This window comes from Myripristis murdjan, chromosome 8 (assembly GCF_902150065.1).
Source record: "Myripristis murdjan chromosome 8, fMyrMur1.1, whole genome shotgun sequence".
Classification (NCBI taxonomy): domain Eukaryota; kingdom Metazoa; phylum Chordata; class Actinopteri; order Holocentriformes; family Holocentridae; genus Myripristis; species Myripristis murdjan.
Window position 1 is genome coordinate 12,289,920 of NC_043987.1, and position 19,378 is coordinate 12,309,297.

The 19,378-nt window shown below is 41.3% G+C and overlaps 1 protein-coding gene across 1 annotated transcript; it reads left to right on the forward strand.

Annotated features, from left to right (window-relative positions):
* The first annotated feature begins 957 nt into the window (after positions 1–957).
* farsa (phenylalanyl-tRNA synthetase subunit alpha) lies at positions 958–14,495 on the forward strand. The gene is made up of 13 exons (XM_030058814.1): positions 958–1,171; positions 1,473–1,610; positions 3,323–3,421; positions 3,526–3,644; positions 7,779–7,871; positions 8,912–9,040; positions 10,262–10,377; positions 10,551–10,635; positions 11,267–11,366; positions 11,933–12,101; positions 12,416–12,493; positions 12,855–12,969; positions 13,967–14,495. Exons 1-13 carry the CDS (start codon positions 1,025–1,027, stop codon positions 14,070–14,072), a joined length of 1,494 nt encoding a protein of 497 aa, XP_029914674.1. The 5' UTR covers positions 958–1,024; the 3' UTR covers positions 14,073–14,495.
* Positions 14,496–19,378: the final 4,883 nt, after the last annotated feature.

Sequence of the window (19,378 nt, forward strand, 5' to 3'; positions counted from 1 at the left end):
CTGTTTGCAGCAGTCTGATCTATTAATGTACATATAAAATATACACATTTTAATCTAATGATTATTATGTAAATGACTCCTCAGTCACTTAAAGGAAACAGCGATGGTACTCTGACAGCAAAGCCTACCCTGCGGCTCTGAGGCAGTCACTTTTTCTACAAGCCTCTGTCTGTCTGTCTCATCACAGTCACTTCTTGTTTTTCTGGCTATGAATATTACATGGTATTTAATAAGCTAATAAACAAAACCTAAAACTATCATGCCCCAGCCAGGTCTTCCTGACCGGGGTGAGCCTGAGTCGGACCAAATTATTATTGATGCTCTCCCACATTTTAATAATAATTAATGCGCTTTATCCACTTTTGAGAATGTACTGTTATACAGCATTAAACAGACTATTCCACATGGGTCCAGCTGTTGAAATGTGCCGTCCAGCCTGTTTTATGTGATGTGGAGGGTTACCTGCATTATATATTTAATTGTTTTCATTTTTTTTTATTGCAGCATATAAACCTAAACTTTCAAAGTTTCTCCTCCAGTCTTTTTGTTGAGCAAACTTTATTGTCTCTTAAGCAGTCCACGACAATGCACAAACAGGAGAAAAGCTCCCCAAGTTAAAATGCTGAAATGTTACAAAAATTGTTAAAAAGGAGACCTACATTCAACTGGGGGGAAAAAAACAAAACAAAACAAACAAAAAAAAAAAAACAAGAAAAAAAAAATTAGTGCAGTTATTTCAATGAATATGGAATTTCAATAGACTTATGAGTGGATTAATAACAAAATAATATTTCTGCTGTCCCACTTTCATTGTGTACCATCACATGCAACGTTCAGACTAAAGCACATTATTATTATCTATTAATTGAGACAGGGTTTAATAATGTAGGTGGGAAAACATATTTTTTCTGTTATTGGTGAATGTGTAGGCGATATAGCGGGGGATGTCCTCGAGCCAGGCACAGTCAACCTTTTGGAGAGCGACGTCACTTCCGCTCTCTTCTCGGCTTAGCAGGGCTGCAGCATGGCCGACACCGGTGTAGCAGAGACTCTCCTGCGGCGGCTGGAGAAGGCGGACGACGGCGTGGACAGCGTGGAGGTGTCGGGCAGCCTCGGGGTGGACCACCAGCTCGTCGTCGGAGCGGTGAAGAGCCTGCAGGCCCTCGGAGATGTGAGTGTACCGGGCTGAGCTCCCTGCGGAAGTCGGGGCTGTCTCCGTCCACAGTGTTCATTCACTCCGCTGTGACTGATGCAATAAGGACGTAAATAGTGGAAGTCTTCCGCCTGTCACTTTACCTCTGAAACATATTTACTACGAAGTCATGACACAAAGTAGGCCGTGTACTGGCACTGTTCGCTGCTTTCTAGCCCGACACAGAGTTACATGTGTGTTGTTGAGCAGCAGCTGAGACTGTGGAGAGCTGACAGCCCTGTGTGTGTGTGTGTGTGTGTGTGTGTGTCCCTCTGCACAGATCATCTCAGCAGAGTTGCGCTCCTCCAAACACTGGGAGCTGACCGGGGAGGGCAAGGAGATCGCTGAGCAGGGCAGCCATGAGGCCCGGGTCTTCTCCTCCGTCCCAGCCGAGGGCCTGGCCCAGACTGAGCTCATGGTGAGTGCCACAGCAACACATCATGCCCAAAATCTCCCTCTTCTTTAGGTCTGCGGGGTCCCACGTAGGGATGAGAATCACCAGAGGCTCCAAAATACAATATTACCACAATACCTAAGTCACAATATGATTAGTATTGCGATATATTGTGACTTATTGCCTTTTTAAACTGCATATTATGTTCTCAAGGGAAAACTTTGTCAACATCTAATAAACAAAAGTTTTCACTTCAGTCATTTTTATTTTTAGCAAAATGCACAGACTGACCAACTCTGTCATAAAAAAAAACAATATTGCCACACAACATATGCTTTTCCCTCCAGGTTAGTCAGGAGTTGTACAATTAATCAAAATGTTAGTGAAATTACAGTATGTCCCAATAGTGCAATATCCCAGTTGCCTGTATTTGATTTGATAAAAGTAAAATGTAAAACAAATACGTCATAAATGCAAAAAAAAAAAAGAAGTGGTGCTATCAAGATGCCCTGACCTACCATTCAGGTTTTTCCAGATGTCAGAATGCATGTTTGTTTGGTACAGACCCAAGCAGAAATCATTTCAATTTTTTTCCCAGTCAAAATAAAAATTATGATGCAAAAATAATCATTCCTACTAATATCGTGGTTCATATCACAATTGAAGTACACCTCAAAATAATTGCAATGTGTTTTTGTTTTTATAGCATATCAATCAGTCCTAGTCAGGTGTGTGTGTGTGTGTGTGTGTGTGTGTGTGTGTGTGTGTGTGTGTGTGTGTGTGCGTGTGCGTGCGAGTGCGTGCGTGTGTGTGCGTGCGTGCATGTGTGTGTGTGTGAGAGAGAGAGAGAGGGAACCAGTGCTGGAGCAAGGATGCTTGGGAGTTGTAGTAGATTATAAATGGTAGCCTGTAACTTCAAATGACAATTTTATGTGCTTCAGCACTGGAGGGCACACAGTTAGTTGATCAAATGATGGCCTGCCAAAAAAGTCCTGCCATCCTGCAGTCTTTCAATTTTGCAAGGCAAAATTTGTAATAAAATACCATTATAATAAATGATGTAAGGTGGTGATAAAGAAATGCCCTGACCTACAAATCATTTTCTCCAGACATACGAAAACAAGTTAGTTTGGTACAGACCCCAAGGCTCAAGCTGACCAAAGTGCGGTACAGAGGACATTAAATACAGCAGGGATGGACTGATATAGCGGCAGAATTGGCTGACGTCAGCTTTTAAAAGCAATTTCTGTTTTGGTCCAGTATCATTTTTACTTAATATTTGTCTAATTGTGAAATTGATACATGTCTGACTATTTTTCCTAGGACTGTGTCACTTAATACAACTGCAAAATTTGCAACACATTAAAAGTAGCTTTAAATAACATTTTAAGACTGGTTTGTCTGAAAAGCTTAACCTGTTTTTGCATTTGTATTACCATTCTTACAAAAATGCACATCAGTGTCAGTATTCGCTCTCATCGGTGGGAAGATTTTTGATTTCCATATCAGCCTGAAAAATTCACATTGCTGCATCTCTACTTTTAATGTGTGCCTTTGCCTCAACTAATTTATTAGTCCCTGACAGCGTTTCTCCATGTTATCGAAGAAATTGAATTATCAATGAAAACGTTACTTGCACCACAGAATGGACTCCCAAATTCTACTGTACCACCAATGTTTAGCTGTGTTTATTATTTTTTTTTTTTAATTTCAATATTTTTTGTTTTTCTGTGTAGAAACTAGCCTTTGGGAAGGTCGGTTTCAGCAAAGCCATGTCTAACAAGTGGATCCGAGTGGACAAGGCACATGAGGGTGGCCCGAGGATATTCAAGGCAGTATGTGTTCCTTTTATCAACCTATCATTTTCTTCTCAAGCACTCAAGCAATGTTTGTCCCTAGTCTTAGCTGGGTGTGTGTGTGTGCCTCTGTTTGTCCTCAGATCGAAAGCATAGAGGACCAGGTCAGAGAGAAGCTGCTCCTGGTACAGAAAGGCCAGGCATCTCAACTGGAGGAGAAGGAGAAGAATGAGCTGAAGAAGAGAAAACTGCTCTCTGAAGTGTAAGAGCTGAGATTTGTTTTCCTGACACATCAGAACAAAAGTGCTCTGGAGGCTCATGTGTTCCCAGTGAAGTTATAATACATTTTAATTGATGAAAAAGGAAGGATGTAAACAGCTGTAGAGGGGTCATGATAGTGAACTAATATTGAATTTTATCTTGTTGTATTACCTGATCAGTGATCACTTGATTAGTACATGAACTCATGGATCCTATAGCCTGTATTTCCCTGTCATGATGAAGGTTTTCAGAGTAGAAGTGCTGAGTGGAGAGGTGAAACTATGACTGGTCAGGTGCATGTAAATGGCTGATACATCACATTTTACATTCATGACATTGAGCTGATGTTTGTACCAAGAGAGACTTAATGCGAGTGGGCAGTGACACTGACTGTTGCTGGGGGTTGAACTCACAAGTTTCTGGTTCAGGTTCAGTCTCTCTACCCAGCATGTCAGAGTTAAAGAATAACCAGTGTTGCTCTTTCGCAAATAAACAGTAAGGTGGGGTGGAGCGTAAAGCAGAGGGCTGAGGTTCAAGCATTTGCCCTTCTGAAATGTGAAATGAGCAGCACATAATAATTCCAATAAACAGCAGGGATGCACAGATATCATTTTTTCAGTGCTGATACCGATACCGAGTTGAGAACTGCAGGATTCTGTGTTCCAAAAAGACAAGTTAGTTTTATTCCTGACATGTTGCTTTGGCCTTTTGCCATTGGGTGTTGAGTGTCATGGGTGAAATCTCTGATACATTGTAGTCTGGGATCACTAAGTAACAGGTCAGAGATGCTTGTTTTCATGCTTGCTTATGTCTACCAGAAGGTGGCAGTAGCTGGTTTATTGTGGCAGAACAAGACAGTGCTGCTCTGGGCTGTGTCACCATCAAAGTGGCTGGGTGGTTGACCTCTGTAAGTCAGGGTGAGGTTCGGTTTAACAAACTGGTGGGAATAGAGAACAAGCTGTGGTTAAGTGCTCCTTCACTGCCGATCAGTTCATTAGTTGTCAGTGATGAAGGATTTCCTCTTAGTTCTCTAGGGCCCTGTGGTTGAGTAACACTTGAGCAAATAGCAGTGGATGTATTGAAAATGAGACTAGGATTAGAGTTAAATCCCATTCTCTGTATGGCTGATTTTAGAGCTTTGTGACTGTCATTTATTCTATCCAGAATGTATTGTTTGAGTTGTGTTTCTCAACCTATGCGGGGAACATAGAGGAACTAGGAAAATGTAGAATAAGAAGCCCTGTTGGAAAAAAAAAAACATGTGAAAGTGGAGGCATATAAGATTGGATCCACTGTTGGAGCAGCCTATAAATACGCTGGCGTTACTGTGAAACCTGAACCAGTGGTTTGGAGGCCCCATGTTTCCTCAGACATAAAGAATCCAGTCGAGATATAAAGCCTGATTTGCCCGAGGGTGATGCATTCAGCAGCATATCCAAGAGCTGAAGTCCCTGGCAACAGCAATTCAGGGTTATTGAAAATAAACTGAATCCTCAGCTTTTAGGAGAGGAGAGGAGAGACTTAGCCCTAAGCGTCAAATTTGCATATTCATTATACATATATGATGTGTGTTTTTGTATACGAAGAAGGGCATGTCAGGAAAGATATATTATTGTGTACAAGAGGAGCAATTTAGGGCAGTTCAGGCAAGCAAGGGATTTGGAAACGTAACTAGGCATCATCATCACCAGTCTGACCTGATATTCCAGTGCTGGACTGTATTGACATGGGAAGATGGAAAAGAGATGTGTGAAAGGAAAAGTTTAGTTTCACTGAAAGCTACAAAAAAACAGTAAGGTTGGAAATCGAGGGTGCGTCCATGCAAAGCCGGGTGCTGTTGATTTGGAGGGACATCCTCTTGTTATTCTGGGATTTAGGAATTTATGGTCAGGGGGTTTACATCAGGACACGGTGGCAGCCTCAGGAGTAGCTGGACAGAGCATCCAGTGGCTCTGGCTGAAAAGAAAAGCAGACTATTTGGGGTCTTAAATCTGTCTGACTGACAAAGAAAAACGGCTATTGGGGCATGAGAGGATTTTTCACTGTCCAGTATTTGGTATGTTTGGTTTGTTGATAGAATTCAGTTTCTGAGGTGCTGAGCAGACAGCCAGGTAAACCATCCCTGGAGCCAGTAATTGCCAGTAATTGTCCTTTGGTTCCTGAACTACAGAGCAGGACATTTCAGATGTTCCTAGCACTGGCTATTGGCAAGCATGTACCACGACACATGGGTCATGAGACGAATTATAGCACAGTACACTGCAGCAGGCTGCCAAAGTGCCTGAAAGTGTGTAAACTTAAAATACAACCTAGTACATAACACCTAAGACATAAGATCACATAAGATAAATCAGGTGACAAACTGATGCAAACTGTTTTAACTCAAAATGCCCATTCCAATCAATTAATACTGAAATGGTACAATGCCATTATTTAACACAGGGACTAAAAGGCAGATATCGTAACATCCTATGAAAATGAAGTGCACAAACAATGCATATCCATACAAGACATTTAAGAGTCAATACAGCATTGTGAGAAATATCACGATAGTCAGCTGTCTGTATTATTGTCATTGTTCAATTAATTTATTTATTTGTTTATGGTTAAGCCAAAGCCATTCCCAGTGCTTTTTGTTGTGAGGACCAATAATGAGCTTAGAAATTATTGTGTAATATTGTCCAGTGGGTTTTAAGCCTAAGCGTGGTTACAGATTAGTGTGGGTGACTGTGGCTGTGTTTTGGTGTTAGGAGCGGGTGCTGGGATGCTGCGGCTTAGTGCTGAGCTGTCTGGAAGTGTCATGGGATTAAAACATTAGCGATTGGAGGTGCTCACTTGATAACACAAATGCTGTCTTTTGAAGGCTGCATTATGCTAAAGGGATGCAGTAGTGTGAACAGCTTAGACCGTTGTATCTGCTGTGTTATTTGCCTCTACCTGTTTGGTCATCATATCCACATTACTAGTGACTGTTTATCCAAAATATCTTGTGTGTAAATATCTTTTAGAAGGACTAATATTCATTCCTATTGAGGTATTTGGTTAAAGACATTTGACTTTGTATCTCCCAGCCCTATAAGCTATTTAAATTCTTGCATAGTGCTATCCAGTCTGCCTCCCAGTCAGTATAACGGCCAGGTTAAAACATGTGGTCGGTGTGGCCTGATGTATCAGCCGTCTATCGCTTCATCTGCCTGTGGCCTAAATGGCAGCGGCCCAGCGGCACGACTTCATTTGTCTGGTTCAAGTGAAACTGCTGTACTGCTGTCATGAAGTGGTCAGTGATTTTGGTGCGTTGTTTATTGAATGTCTGTCGGCGGAGGATTTAGACCCTCAAGCTATGAGGTTCAGATCCAATTAGTTGCATAGAAAACCTCACAACCACCGCACTTTGTGTTCTCAGCACCCCCCAACATTTTCTGTTTTCCCTAAGGAGCGCACCAGGTTGTAGCAGCTTAGCAGATCTTTGGCCTCTGTACCAATTTAGACGACATTGTTGTCTGAATAAGAGGATTTTGGAGGAATATGTACTTTGGTATCAATCCAGGATACTTTTTTAGGCTAACAACCAAATCCAGAATATACTTAGCCACGTGCATTTTAGATTTAAGGTTCGTGAAGAATGGGACCATGAATGTGGAAAATAATGTTTTTGCAAATAAACAATAACCTGTCAAAAACCCCAAATGTGGATCAGTTTAACATTTCAAATTAATTTGGAGTATGTACCGATAATAACATCAACAAAACTTTAAAATGAAATTGCATGCCAGGCTCTTGTTTCACTGCCATTTAAAGTACCTGAAATACTGAATTTGTTAATTTTAGAGATGAAGAATATCTTCACTTTAATTGATCAGAATGCAAACAAAGTCAGTAAATGGGTTACAATGAGATTTATAGTTGTCAGCATGTTTCAGTCCATTTCAGTCCACCTAAACACACCAACTGCTTTTATTTCAAGTGTATAGCAACATTGTCCTTATGACTGTGTTCAGCCTTACAGAGATGAAAATTTATAAATGTAAACTGAGAGTTGTAAGTCAGGTATATTCATATATAATCCATAAGGTATGTAGTCACCAATAACATCTATGGCTGTAAGAGGTAATTATGTTATTTATGTGTTGTTTAGGACAGTGAAGTCTTACTGGATCACTAAGGGCGACTCTTTCAGCACCACCATCACCAAACAGGAGACGGAGCTCACTCCAGAGATGATTGCCAGGTGAGTTCAGGGCTCAGATCCCTAGAGACATCTCAGCATTTGGATTAGCTTTGTGTATATGGTCTTAGTTCTGAACATAACACATAGGAAACATCTCCTCTGTGCACACACTGCTGCTATAAACTGCTGAACCAACGACGGTGGCAAATACAGATGTGCACTACTTGGTATACTAGTTTAGATATTTATACTACTGTATTTTTCTGATGTCTGGCCATTACAGGGTGTGTTGTCCAGTCTGCCCTCCTCTGTCAGTCAGTGACAGTGTGCAGGGCCTCAGACAGTGGACGCAGAGAGACCTCACCCATTATTGGGGCCAAGTCCAAAGGAAGGGGCTGTGTCCTAAAGGCAGGGTGGAACAAACAATGTAATCTGATCTGTTTAGTCTGGCATTTGATTTGAAATACATAAAAAATACACCAAGAACAAAATAATACACAAATAAATAAATAGTGCCCCGCCGCATAATGCAGCTTATACCTTTGTCATGCAGAGCAGGGGACATGAAAATGTCAGCGAAATGAAAAAATCTCTTGTCTGGCTTACATGAAATGATATCATAGAGGGGATTTGGCTAAAAGCAGTATCCAGATGTCCCTCACCCCCCTCCTCCAAAAAATGGAAATTCATTTTTTTTTTTTTTTTTTTTTTTTTTTGCTTCCCATTTTTTGTACATCATGGATTTGATGTAGTCAAACATCTTAGCTTGGGATGAAAAGTTCAAAAGCTGCTGGTTTTGAAGTGGCACAGGAAAGTTGTTATTTCGTATTATCTGATCATGGGAAACCTACTTACTGAAAATAAGCACGGGTACTTGAGCCCCTGAACAAGCTGAAGTCTCAGCCATCCAAGTGGAAGCTGTAGTTAATCTTTTCCAGACTGATTTTTGAAGCTGTGCCCCTGTTCACCCCACAGCCCTCTGCCTTCTGTAGCCCTCATCCTTGTCACACTCCACAACCACTTCTACCCTCCCTAACTTTTCCCCTTTTCAGTTTCTTCCTTAACAGCTCTATTCTACTTTCCTTTATGCTGTTTTGCAGTGGTAGCTGGAAAGAGAAGAAATTTAAGCCTTATAACTTTGAGGCAATGGGCGTCGCCCCTGACTGTGGCCACCTGCATCCGCTGATGAAGGTGCGAACACAGTTCAGGCAGATCTTCCTGGAGATGGGGTGAGTAGCAGTGCATGTCACAATATGATGACCAGTGAAATTCAAAGTATTGTGATACCTGTTTTGATACCATGGCAAAAACAGAAATCACATTCAGCACACTCTCCTTCACTTTGTTTTAACATCATTAACAAGTAAATAGAGGAGACTTTGTGTTTAACATATTTAAAGGCTACATAAGGTTAAGAACACTGAGTTGCAAGTGCAGTATTGACCTTTTGCTCAGGCTATAATGTTATAATTGACCTTTTGCTAAGACTTAATGTTAATGAAGGCCTACGTTATTGCAGAAAAACATACAGAAACTATAGGAGATGCGCTCTATGTGCTGCCTGTACAGCACTCTTGTGTTATGTGTGCATAATGGGCACTGGCGGGATGTTTTTATTTCTATATTGATAGCACCAAAGATCACTGGTCCACCATCACACTCCCTCAAGACAAGGTGAAAAATTACCTTGAAATGTATTTGGCTAATCTGTCATGTCAAAAAGGTTATCATATATGTAGATTCACAAGGCTTGGTTATTTGTTGTTTGTTACTAATGATTAATGCCACTGTGGCTGTGATTAACATGATAGAGATCCCTATGCCAGAAAAATGTTGTTTATACTGCAAAACTGATAGATTCATCTGTAGGCTGACATTCTGCCATGCACAGGTTTTTTTTTGTGTGTGTGTGGTCTCTGTATTCCCTCAAAGTGCTGTCCTACACACAGATACATATGATTGTACAGCTTAGGAAATTCAAAAACACATACAATCAGGTTCTGCTAGATTTGGGACTGGCAGCAGTGACATGTAGGCTTACCTCACTGTCACCGGCTGTGCCTTTAAAGCTCAGTGCTCAATGGGGTCAAAGTTCAACAAAGTTTGAACGCAGCACCATGGTCCACACATAAGCGGATGATCGGCCTCGGTTGAAATGCATAGAAGAGATGTGTACAAATGTTATTTTCTGCAATAATGTGAACTCCCCATTAGAACAAGAACATGAAGTTACAATGAAGTATTAAGTTGTGTTAATACTTTGATGTTAAAAATACTGATATTGGTATTGTTTTCAAATTTTGGAATTGATCTGATACCAAAGTATTGATTCTTGTGACATCTGTAGTGGATGATGCTGTCAGTGCCAACTCATTCCACGCACACACACACACCTACAGAAACAAAAAGGGTCCACATTATAAACCTAGTATCTCCTGTGCTCTCTGTAGTTTCACTGAGATGCCAACCAACAACTTCATAGAGAGCTCCTTCTGGAACTTTGACTCCCTTTTCCAGCCCCAGCAGCACCCCGCCAGAGACCAGCACGACACCTTCTTCCTGTCCGGTGAGGAATGCTCGGTCTGTGTGTCTGTCTGTCTGCATCTGTATGTGTCTGTATGTGTGTCTCTGATCAATCCGTGTCTGTGAGCACTCTTACTTTTCTATGATCCCCATCACACCTGTAGTTGTATCCAAGTCAAGGGTCATTCCTGATTTATTACCAACATTGTTTTCCAGACCCAGCTCTGGCCCACCAGTTCCCACAGGATTACCTAGAGAGAGTGAGGAAGGTCCACTCAGAGGGAGGCTATGGTTCACAAGGGTGAGACATAATCACACACATCCAGCACATACTGAAAACGTTCAGTAGCCTCTAAGCGGTGATGTTCACTTTATATTTCGTGACCTTAATTTCACCCACAGTACCTTAAAATTCTTCTTATAAAATTAATAAATTCTTTATAAATCAGTTTCAACTTCATTTTCCGCATTTGGCCCAAAGTCAGTTCCATAGTTATAGTGTCTCACAACATAACTTGTCATCATGTCAGGCCATTATGTATTTAATGACATGTGATAATGTTGGATTTTCGAAACCCGACATGGAGGGGGCTGGATTTGTCCATATAGTCTGGAGGCAGTCTAGTCACAATGCACTTATAATCAATGTAAAACAATAATGGAGAAGTATTACAGATGCAGATTTAACTCACGTTACAGGAGATACAGCCATTTTCATTTGGATCTAGTAATTTGAGTAATATAATCTCATCAAGTTAAATCTTTTGGAATCTTTAAAAAACACATTGAAATGAAAAGTGTAACCTCAAAGTAGCCTTCCCTCCATTTCACAACCACATCAAGAAAGCCAAATGTAATACTTCCCTACATCCTGCTGTCTCTCAGTTTCTGGTGCTGAAGTTCAGATTCTGACTTGTTTGATCTACCCGCAGGTACAAGTATGACTGGAAGATAGAGGAGGCACAGAAGAACATCCTCCGCACACACACTACAGCTGTCAGTGCACGCATGTTGTATAAACTTGCACAGCAGGTGAGATGCACAACACACACACACACACACACACATACACACGTCTATCTGCTGAAATGAGGCCTATGGAGAAATAAACCACCAGGTGTGGCATCATACAGGTCTAGTGGAGAACTAACAAGAACTCAGCTAATTCATAAATATATAATAACAAAGCATGAAAAAGAGAGATGCGTAAAAACATTATTGTAGGTATCGGAGTTCAGTAAAGCCATAAGGAAAGTGAGAAGTCTGATTAGGTCGATTGGTTCCATGTTTGTGCCACTGACACAGGAAGCTGTCGTGTCTGTAGTCTTTAGCACCGTTGATAGTCTTTTCTCCAATGCTCTTGTAGGCTGCCAGCCATGTCTGTTGAATTCTGTTGTGATGGTCATGTTTTAATTTAGAAATGCAGTCAGCTGCTCACAGCTATTGCTGCCTGAGACCTGAGGACTTTCAGTATGACTTGCAGAGGGAACCTTATGTCACCTGGAGACCAATCATTTTTTCTTTTCTTTTTTTTTGCATGCATTGTCATAATTTATACGTTTTCTCCCTCTCCTTCTCCCCATCCTCCCATCCACCAGGAGAAATTCACCCCCGTCAGATACTTCTCCATTGACAGAGTGTTCAGGAACGAGACGCTGGATGCCACCCATCTGGCTGAGTTCCACCAGATCGAGGGAGTGGTGGCCGACTATGGACTAACTCTGGGAGACCTCATGGGTGTCTTGCATCAGTTCTTCACCAAACTAGGTCAGGGGAAGGCTGCATGGCAGTGCTCGATCGATTTTACTGATCTTTTTATAGGGTTCGGTTTAATTTTATTGTCCCAGTGGGAAAATGCCCTTGGGGCCAGATGCATAAAATCATATAAATATGCAGAAATCCATGGAGCTTAACAAGGACACAAGAATCATCCAGAAAGAAATCTCCATAGATGATCTATTCAACTGTACAGTCTTTTTTCGTGCATTTTGACAAGTGTTGTTGATTGTATTGTCTACTAGTAGAAAGTAAGTGATTTTATGTGAGCCACAGAAATCCAAAATCTCTGTTGTCTTTTATAGGAATCACCAAGCTACGCTTCAAGCCTGCCTACAACCCGTACACAGAGCCCAGCATGGAAGTGTTCAGCTACCATGAAGGTACAGAACAGTCCACCTCCATGTGCTCCAGTGCTTTAGTTGGCTCGTGTTAACCTGGGAGTTTGTCCATGTACTGTGATTGACTGGGTGCATTCATTTCATGTCAGCACAACTCTCTCCTCTTCTGTCATTGCTGTACATGAGCAGCATCTGAAAAATAAATGCAGTTAATAGGAGGGTGAATTGTTTTGTGTATTGTCATGCGTAACACATGTTTACCCTGCTGCGAAGATCTTTTCACTTTAGTTGCATGTAAACCTCCTCTTCTCCTAAAAACTATTTATTGAGGGGGAAACACTAAAAACCTTGAAGAAAAAATATTTAATTTAATTTTTATTTGTTTCTCTCTCTGTATGTGCAGGGCTCAAGAAGTGGGTGGAAGTTGGAAACTCAGGTGTCTTCAGACCAGAGATGCTGCTGCCCATGGGTCTTCCTGAGGATGTGTCTGTCATTGCCTGGGGGCTGTCTCTGGAGAGGTACACACACACACACACACACACACACACACACACATGAGGCTGTAACTTTCTTTTCCCCAGTACGGTATAGTAAAAGGAATCCTGGCCTCATTTGAGCATAATATGGGTTTTGCAAATGAGGGTGCACCTGTAATATGAAAAATATACCTTTCTGGTAATCTCTAGGAGATTTTCTCTTTAGGGATTAAAGGTGAGTGGTTCAGTCAGAATATAGACGTAAGAGCCGTCATCCCATGCTGCAGCTGTGTAGCCACTGAGCTCACCTCTGACTGTCATGTCAGATATTTAACTTTCTTTCCTGAAGATTATACCTGTTTGTAAATAAAATTCACTATCCTATTTTCATGAAATGGAATAGATCCAGGTTGATTTGTGTGTGTGTGTGTGTGTGTGAGTGCATACATAGACAGCACTCACATGACAGTCTGTATGTCGCAGAATTTACTTTGTATTGGATCACAGAGTAATCCTGTCATAGTTACTGTGATGGGGATTTGCAAGTTTCTATCCCTTTATGGCTTCAGTGTTTTGTTTTTGTTGTTTTTTTTATTGAATCAGTGCTCCCCTGCCTACTTTTGATTTTGATTCAACATCCCTCACTTTTTTTGGTTTTGGTGTATTTTCATGGATAAAAGAAGATATTTTGGGTGGGTGTTTGTTTGTGGAGCTGAAATCATCACAAATTTGCACATAAAACCTCAAACGGAACAGCTCAAAAACAATGACACACATACCCATCATAATCCAGTTTTGTTGGGACCTGCTTCCTTCATAAGAGCACCAGCAGACTGTGTGTGTCTGCCCTGAATTTGTACTCTTTGGGGGCAGATGGATACAGTTTGCCAGTGTTCTTCCACAGGAAACCCAGCCATCATTTGTTATGCTCTGACTTGTCCGAAGCAGAGTAGACACACCAACAGATTTTGCTTTATTATGGCTGCGTTGGCATCACAGTAACTCTCAGTCACTTGGAGCTGTCTTGTCTCTCCTCCAGGCCCACCATGATTAAATACGGCATCAACAACATCAGGGAGCTGGTGGGACACAAGGTGAACCTACAGATGGTCTACGACAGTCCCATATGTCGACTGGACTCTTGAATTCCACTCAGCCATACATCTTTTTTTATCGGATGGACCTACTTTACCTTTTACCATGCAACATCTTGAGAAACCCCTCGACTTTCTGGTTACAATATGAAGTTTTATCCTCAATCCCAGCTCGGCCAGTTCCACCAAATTTGTCTGACGGAGTATTGGAGGGATGTTTCTCCTTACAGCATCTCAGACAGATTACAATGCACTAAAGGTTTAATTTATCAAAGGGCTGTACCACAATCAAGCAGCTGCTGTACTCTGATGTGATGCACAACATCACTGCTGGGATAAAAATGTGTTACATACCAGGAACAGCTGTCTTTTACATACTTTTGCTCTGGCTGCTGCACCAAATGGCCTACTTGTACAGGATAAAATACTACTTTTGGTACAAGGGTAAAATAAAGATTTTTCCATATACTGACACATAATCTGTCTTGTGTGTTTCTTGTCATAAATGCCGTCAAAGCTTTGTTTGTGGTGTGGAGGTATGCTAGATGGGCCATGTTTCAAATGCAGACTACCACACACCTACATAGACACAGCTTGTTTTAGCCTTAATGACCAGATAATCCTTAATTATGATGCTGCACCTTTACTATTGATAGGTTTCTAACGTGTGAATGGATTGTCTTCCGTGTGTGTGTGTGTGTGTGTGTGAGTGTGTGAGAAATGGACTTCACCTTGAAGGAGTTGAGCTATTTGTGTAGTTCCAAGTGGTTGAGATTACAATCAACCTCTCTAACATCTAACATAAGCTATTGTAGACTGAGTAGTCTGTAATCTGTCCATGTATGTGCGTGCATATGTCTGCCCACACTCCTGGAGTTCGTGAGAAAGAGAGAACAGATTATGAAGTTATCAAACAGAACATGCTGTATGATTGCTGCTTCCTCAGGTTTAATTTGTTGTTCAATGTAAGTCTTGTACTTGAGATTAGGCATTGACAAAATCTGTGAGAATGTAGGGAGGAAGTAACTTGTAATGGAAATATGTTTTTTCACAGTGCTAGTTTTTTTTTTTTTTTTGAAGTTGCATTTTAGCCCCATGTAATCCTTCCTCCTCCTTAATTGATTTTTGAGAACTTCTCCATTCCATAATCTTAATTTCCCTAAGACATACGAGTCCTCATCTCAAATCTCACTAAACACAGTTCCACTCATCATGTTTCATCCCCCTGTGTTACCTTCAACTTGCTAGTTGGATGACAGCTACAAAATTCACTGTCTTTAAGCCTTTTTCTCTTTACAGCTTGACTGATCTCTTGACACAAGGACTGGTGTGTGTATATCAGAACTGAATGTGAATTTCACACTACCACCCATGAGCCACCTGTGCCTGTAGTTTCACTTTCTGCCAGAATATTCTCTTTCTGTGTCTACCTCTGCCATCCAGGTGCTTGAAAAAATCTTCATATTACATGCAATAGGACCAGACACTCTGAAGTGGGTTTTGAAATGAAAGGGATTTTGAACACAAACACACCAGGCCTGCAAAATTAGTTACTTGGTGATTTCAACAGTTCTCCACCCCCACATTATATAATGTGAGGACCGAGAATAGAAGGTACTGTAAGAGGGTAACAAAGGGGAATCTAGTTCATGCTCCTAACCTGCCACATGCCTGTGAGCCGTAAGCTGCGTGGATAGGCTCTGCGTGCCAGATAGGGGAATCCATGAGTGAGTGTGACACCTGTGATAATGGCTGCAGGATTAAGTCTTGGTTCGTTGAAATGCTGGAACTCCCTAAGTCTCCCTCTTAAGCTAAGCCACCAATGTCTAGAAATAACATTTTAAACAAGTCTGTGTAGAGGCCAGGTGGTTGGTTTACTACAGGTACTCAAATGACCTGCAACAGCGTAGCTTTACTGTACAAAAACAATGTGTTCATATAGAAATATGCTGATGAAGGTTTTCCAGTCTTCCCGGTTATGATATATGTAGTACATCAAAACAACTGGACTCTTTGTATAGAAAGTGTATAACTGATGTCTGTTTATCCTTAAAACAAATTTGATTTTTACAGGTACAGTAGTAGATGCAGCTTACAAGCTTGGTAGGGTGCTCTTAATCTTCAATCTCGTGCTTTTTTTTTTTTTTTTTTTTTAGTTTGAGAACACAGCCACAGATGCAACTTTTATTTAAAAACAGCTCCACTCTCATATTACAGCCCCTGGCTTATCTTTGATTAGAAAATCAATGTTTCCCAAAGGCGAAGGACAGTAGATATACTGTACCAGTAACAGAAATATACCACTGTCTTTACCTCATTTATATGTGACACAATGGCACATACAGCAGTTTTTACTGAGATTCTAGTACACAAAAAATACCAGTCATTTCCCCTGGTAATCTAGTCTTTTTTTTTTTTTTTTGGTCCTTTGCCATCTTTTTTGTCACAGCTTTCTGTTTTTCACAGTCCTTTTGTCTTTTCTATTGATATGATGGGTATGCAATACAGATAATAGTCTTTAGTCACATTTCATGAGTCTGAGAGGCCTTTTAAAATGTTACATAAGAGAGAGAGAGAAATGGGATAGTCAGTCAGTGCATTCAATTTCCCAGCATCGCTGAAAATGTGATTGATTGCAAAGGAGAGAAACATGACACAGTGGTTCAACTGAGGTTTTCTACAAATTGTACATGTTACAGCAGTCTCTTCAAGGCAATACATCAACCATGTGATCTCATGAATCACATTTTGCCCCCATAAAGAGGAAATGTCAAAGTCATACCAGCACGCATTGCAGCATTTTTGCCGTCAAACCTAAACACAGAGTTCCTCAATTTGCCCTGAATAAAACAGCAGGCATTTTGAAGTTCCAGCACTTTGTTGCTATAGATAGCAAGGCCTTTCATGATCATAGTCCAATTGTGCACAACCATGACTCCTCTTCCTAAAATCAGAACTCTCTTGGGATGCTGATCTCCTCCTGTCTGGTTGGCCCTGGGCTGCTGGATGAGGCCAGAGGGCTGTGGCTGGTGTGGCCGTGAGAGTGCGAAGGGAAGAAGGAAGGGATGTAGGGGATGGCAGCCAGCAGCACCGGGCTGCCCTGGGGGCTTTCGTCAAGGGGCATGGGAATGACCACGTCGTCCTGGTCCCAGACATGGAAGGCATTGGTGTGGGAGAGCGGTAGTGCTGGAGGAGGATGGCTGGGGGCAACACACTGCAGGTTGTTTTCCTTGTCTTTGTCTTCATCACCAGGTGGACCAAGCATGCAGTCTGCACAGGAAACAAGGGAGAGAGGTGATTATATAATTACAATTAATAACAAAAGAATATGAAGCCACTGCCAGTTAAAGTGTAGTGGCTTTAGCTTTTATAAAGGCAAAAGCTTCCTTCAAATGTAATTATCAGCCACATTGTTGTTTGTAAATACAGTTGACCTTGCTTTGCCATTGTGCGCCATACGCTTTGATGTCTCATTTCAGTACCAAAACAGAAATCATACATGAAATATGGGAAATGATAATCCCTACATTTTCTATTTTGTTACTGATGTGGTCTAGGACTAATGCAATGATGCTGCATACCCAGTAATTAAATAGTGCAAGATTAGATCTCACTCTAAATGTATAATAAACTACCAGTTGACCCTAATAAACATGAACATAATATAATACATATCATATAATTTACCTTGTGCTTCTGTAACAACTCATGTATTTAATGGTTTGTGCTGTATTTGATTGCAACTTTTATTTGTGAAGCAAGTTGGGCTGCTTTAATTTGCATGAAAAGTGCCATAGAAATAAATTGGACAGAACCTGAATTAATACTCATAACCTATCTGAGGAGTTGGATATAAGGAATACCATACCTGCTATGTCAATGGCCAGATCCTTGATGAGATGTCCAACAATAGCATAGGCAACTCCAACAACTACCAGCGCAGCCATGAGCAGATAGAGCACCGCCTTGGGCAGAGGGATGAGGTCCTTCACCACGGGCTTGTACTGCTTGTAGAACGGGTCCTCTATCGAGGTGGAGTACGGGTAAGCCAGTGCTTCATCAGTGGAGTTCCAGCCGGTGATATTAAAGCCATTCATGGCTAGGCACTGAGCAATTATTGCACTTTTCCGACGCTCAAAACTGGAGCAATTTATTTTCCATTATAAGCGTATTTATCTGAGAAGTCTGATGGAATCCCAATTAAGGTCTGCAAGGGAAAGAAGTGGAAGTCATGTGCATGTCACAATTAAATACAACCAACTTGAGGAAGATCATAAGTTACACTCTCAACAGATTGCCTACCTTATTTCGCGACACCAAATTCACCAGCATGTTTGAGTGCATGTTTGTCCCCGTTTGGCTGAATGAAACAAGTTCATCAATGGTAGCTGCACCTCCTTTAGTAGCACAAAACAGACGCAACGGGTTATAAAGACACTCCTGTCCTTATGTAAGGTCCGACTTCAGGAGTTGAGGCTGAGTAGCGCCAGTTTCCGTCCGCCTACCTCAGTCTCTGTCCTTGGTGCTGAATGATAGGTGCGGGCTGCTGCCAGGAGTTGTAAGTTGCCAGGTCCGCCCACTTGACTTGACCGCTGGCCTAAGACACACAAGACACACAACAAGCCTGTTACACGCTTCTGTTCAGGCTTATAGAGACTACAGCTGTCCATGATGTGCCCTTTCTTCCTCTCTTGTTGCCCCGAGAAGCTGCAAGAAAACAGTTTCGACTCTAACACGACTGCTCATGTGGAGAGAGAGGGGCTACTTGCATTCATCTGTAATCAATCAGATGTATGTCAGCAATCAAGCGCTTAGCCTATTTTACTAATATCATAAGCCTCTGTAGACCTCAATCAGTGGCCTAATGATGGATGGGGAAAAAAACAAAACATATACTGCACCTTTTAATCCTCAAATTTGCTGTGAAAGTGAACACAACCTAATTGTCCCCAACAACCCCCTCCTGCTAAAAGCACATACATGTCTCCCAAAAACATTTCTCCTTGGCTCTCTGGACTAAAGTCATGAGAAAGGGAGATTCTCTTTTGACAGCAACAGATATGAATTCAGAATGTGAGACAAAAAAGATTAGCATCATGTCCAGCTGCATCATGTTATATCCAAAATGTGCCTTAACCTATCCTACTGAGGGTTTTTTTGCACCACAAATCCCAGATATTTCCTAATCTTATATTACGGGTAGATTTGCCAGAGGATTAGTGTGTTTGTCCCTGTTAAATGTAGTGCATAAAAAAGATTGTCACTTGATGGCGTGAAGTCCCATCATGTGAATGAATCATTTTGACAAAACTTATGACTCGTGGTTTATAATCCAAATGATCACTGAGATGAAAAGC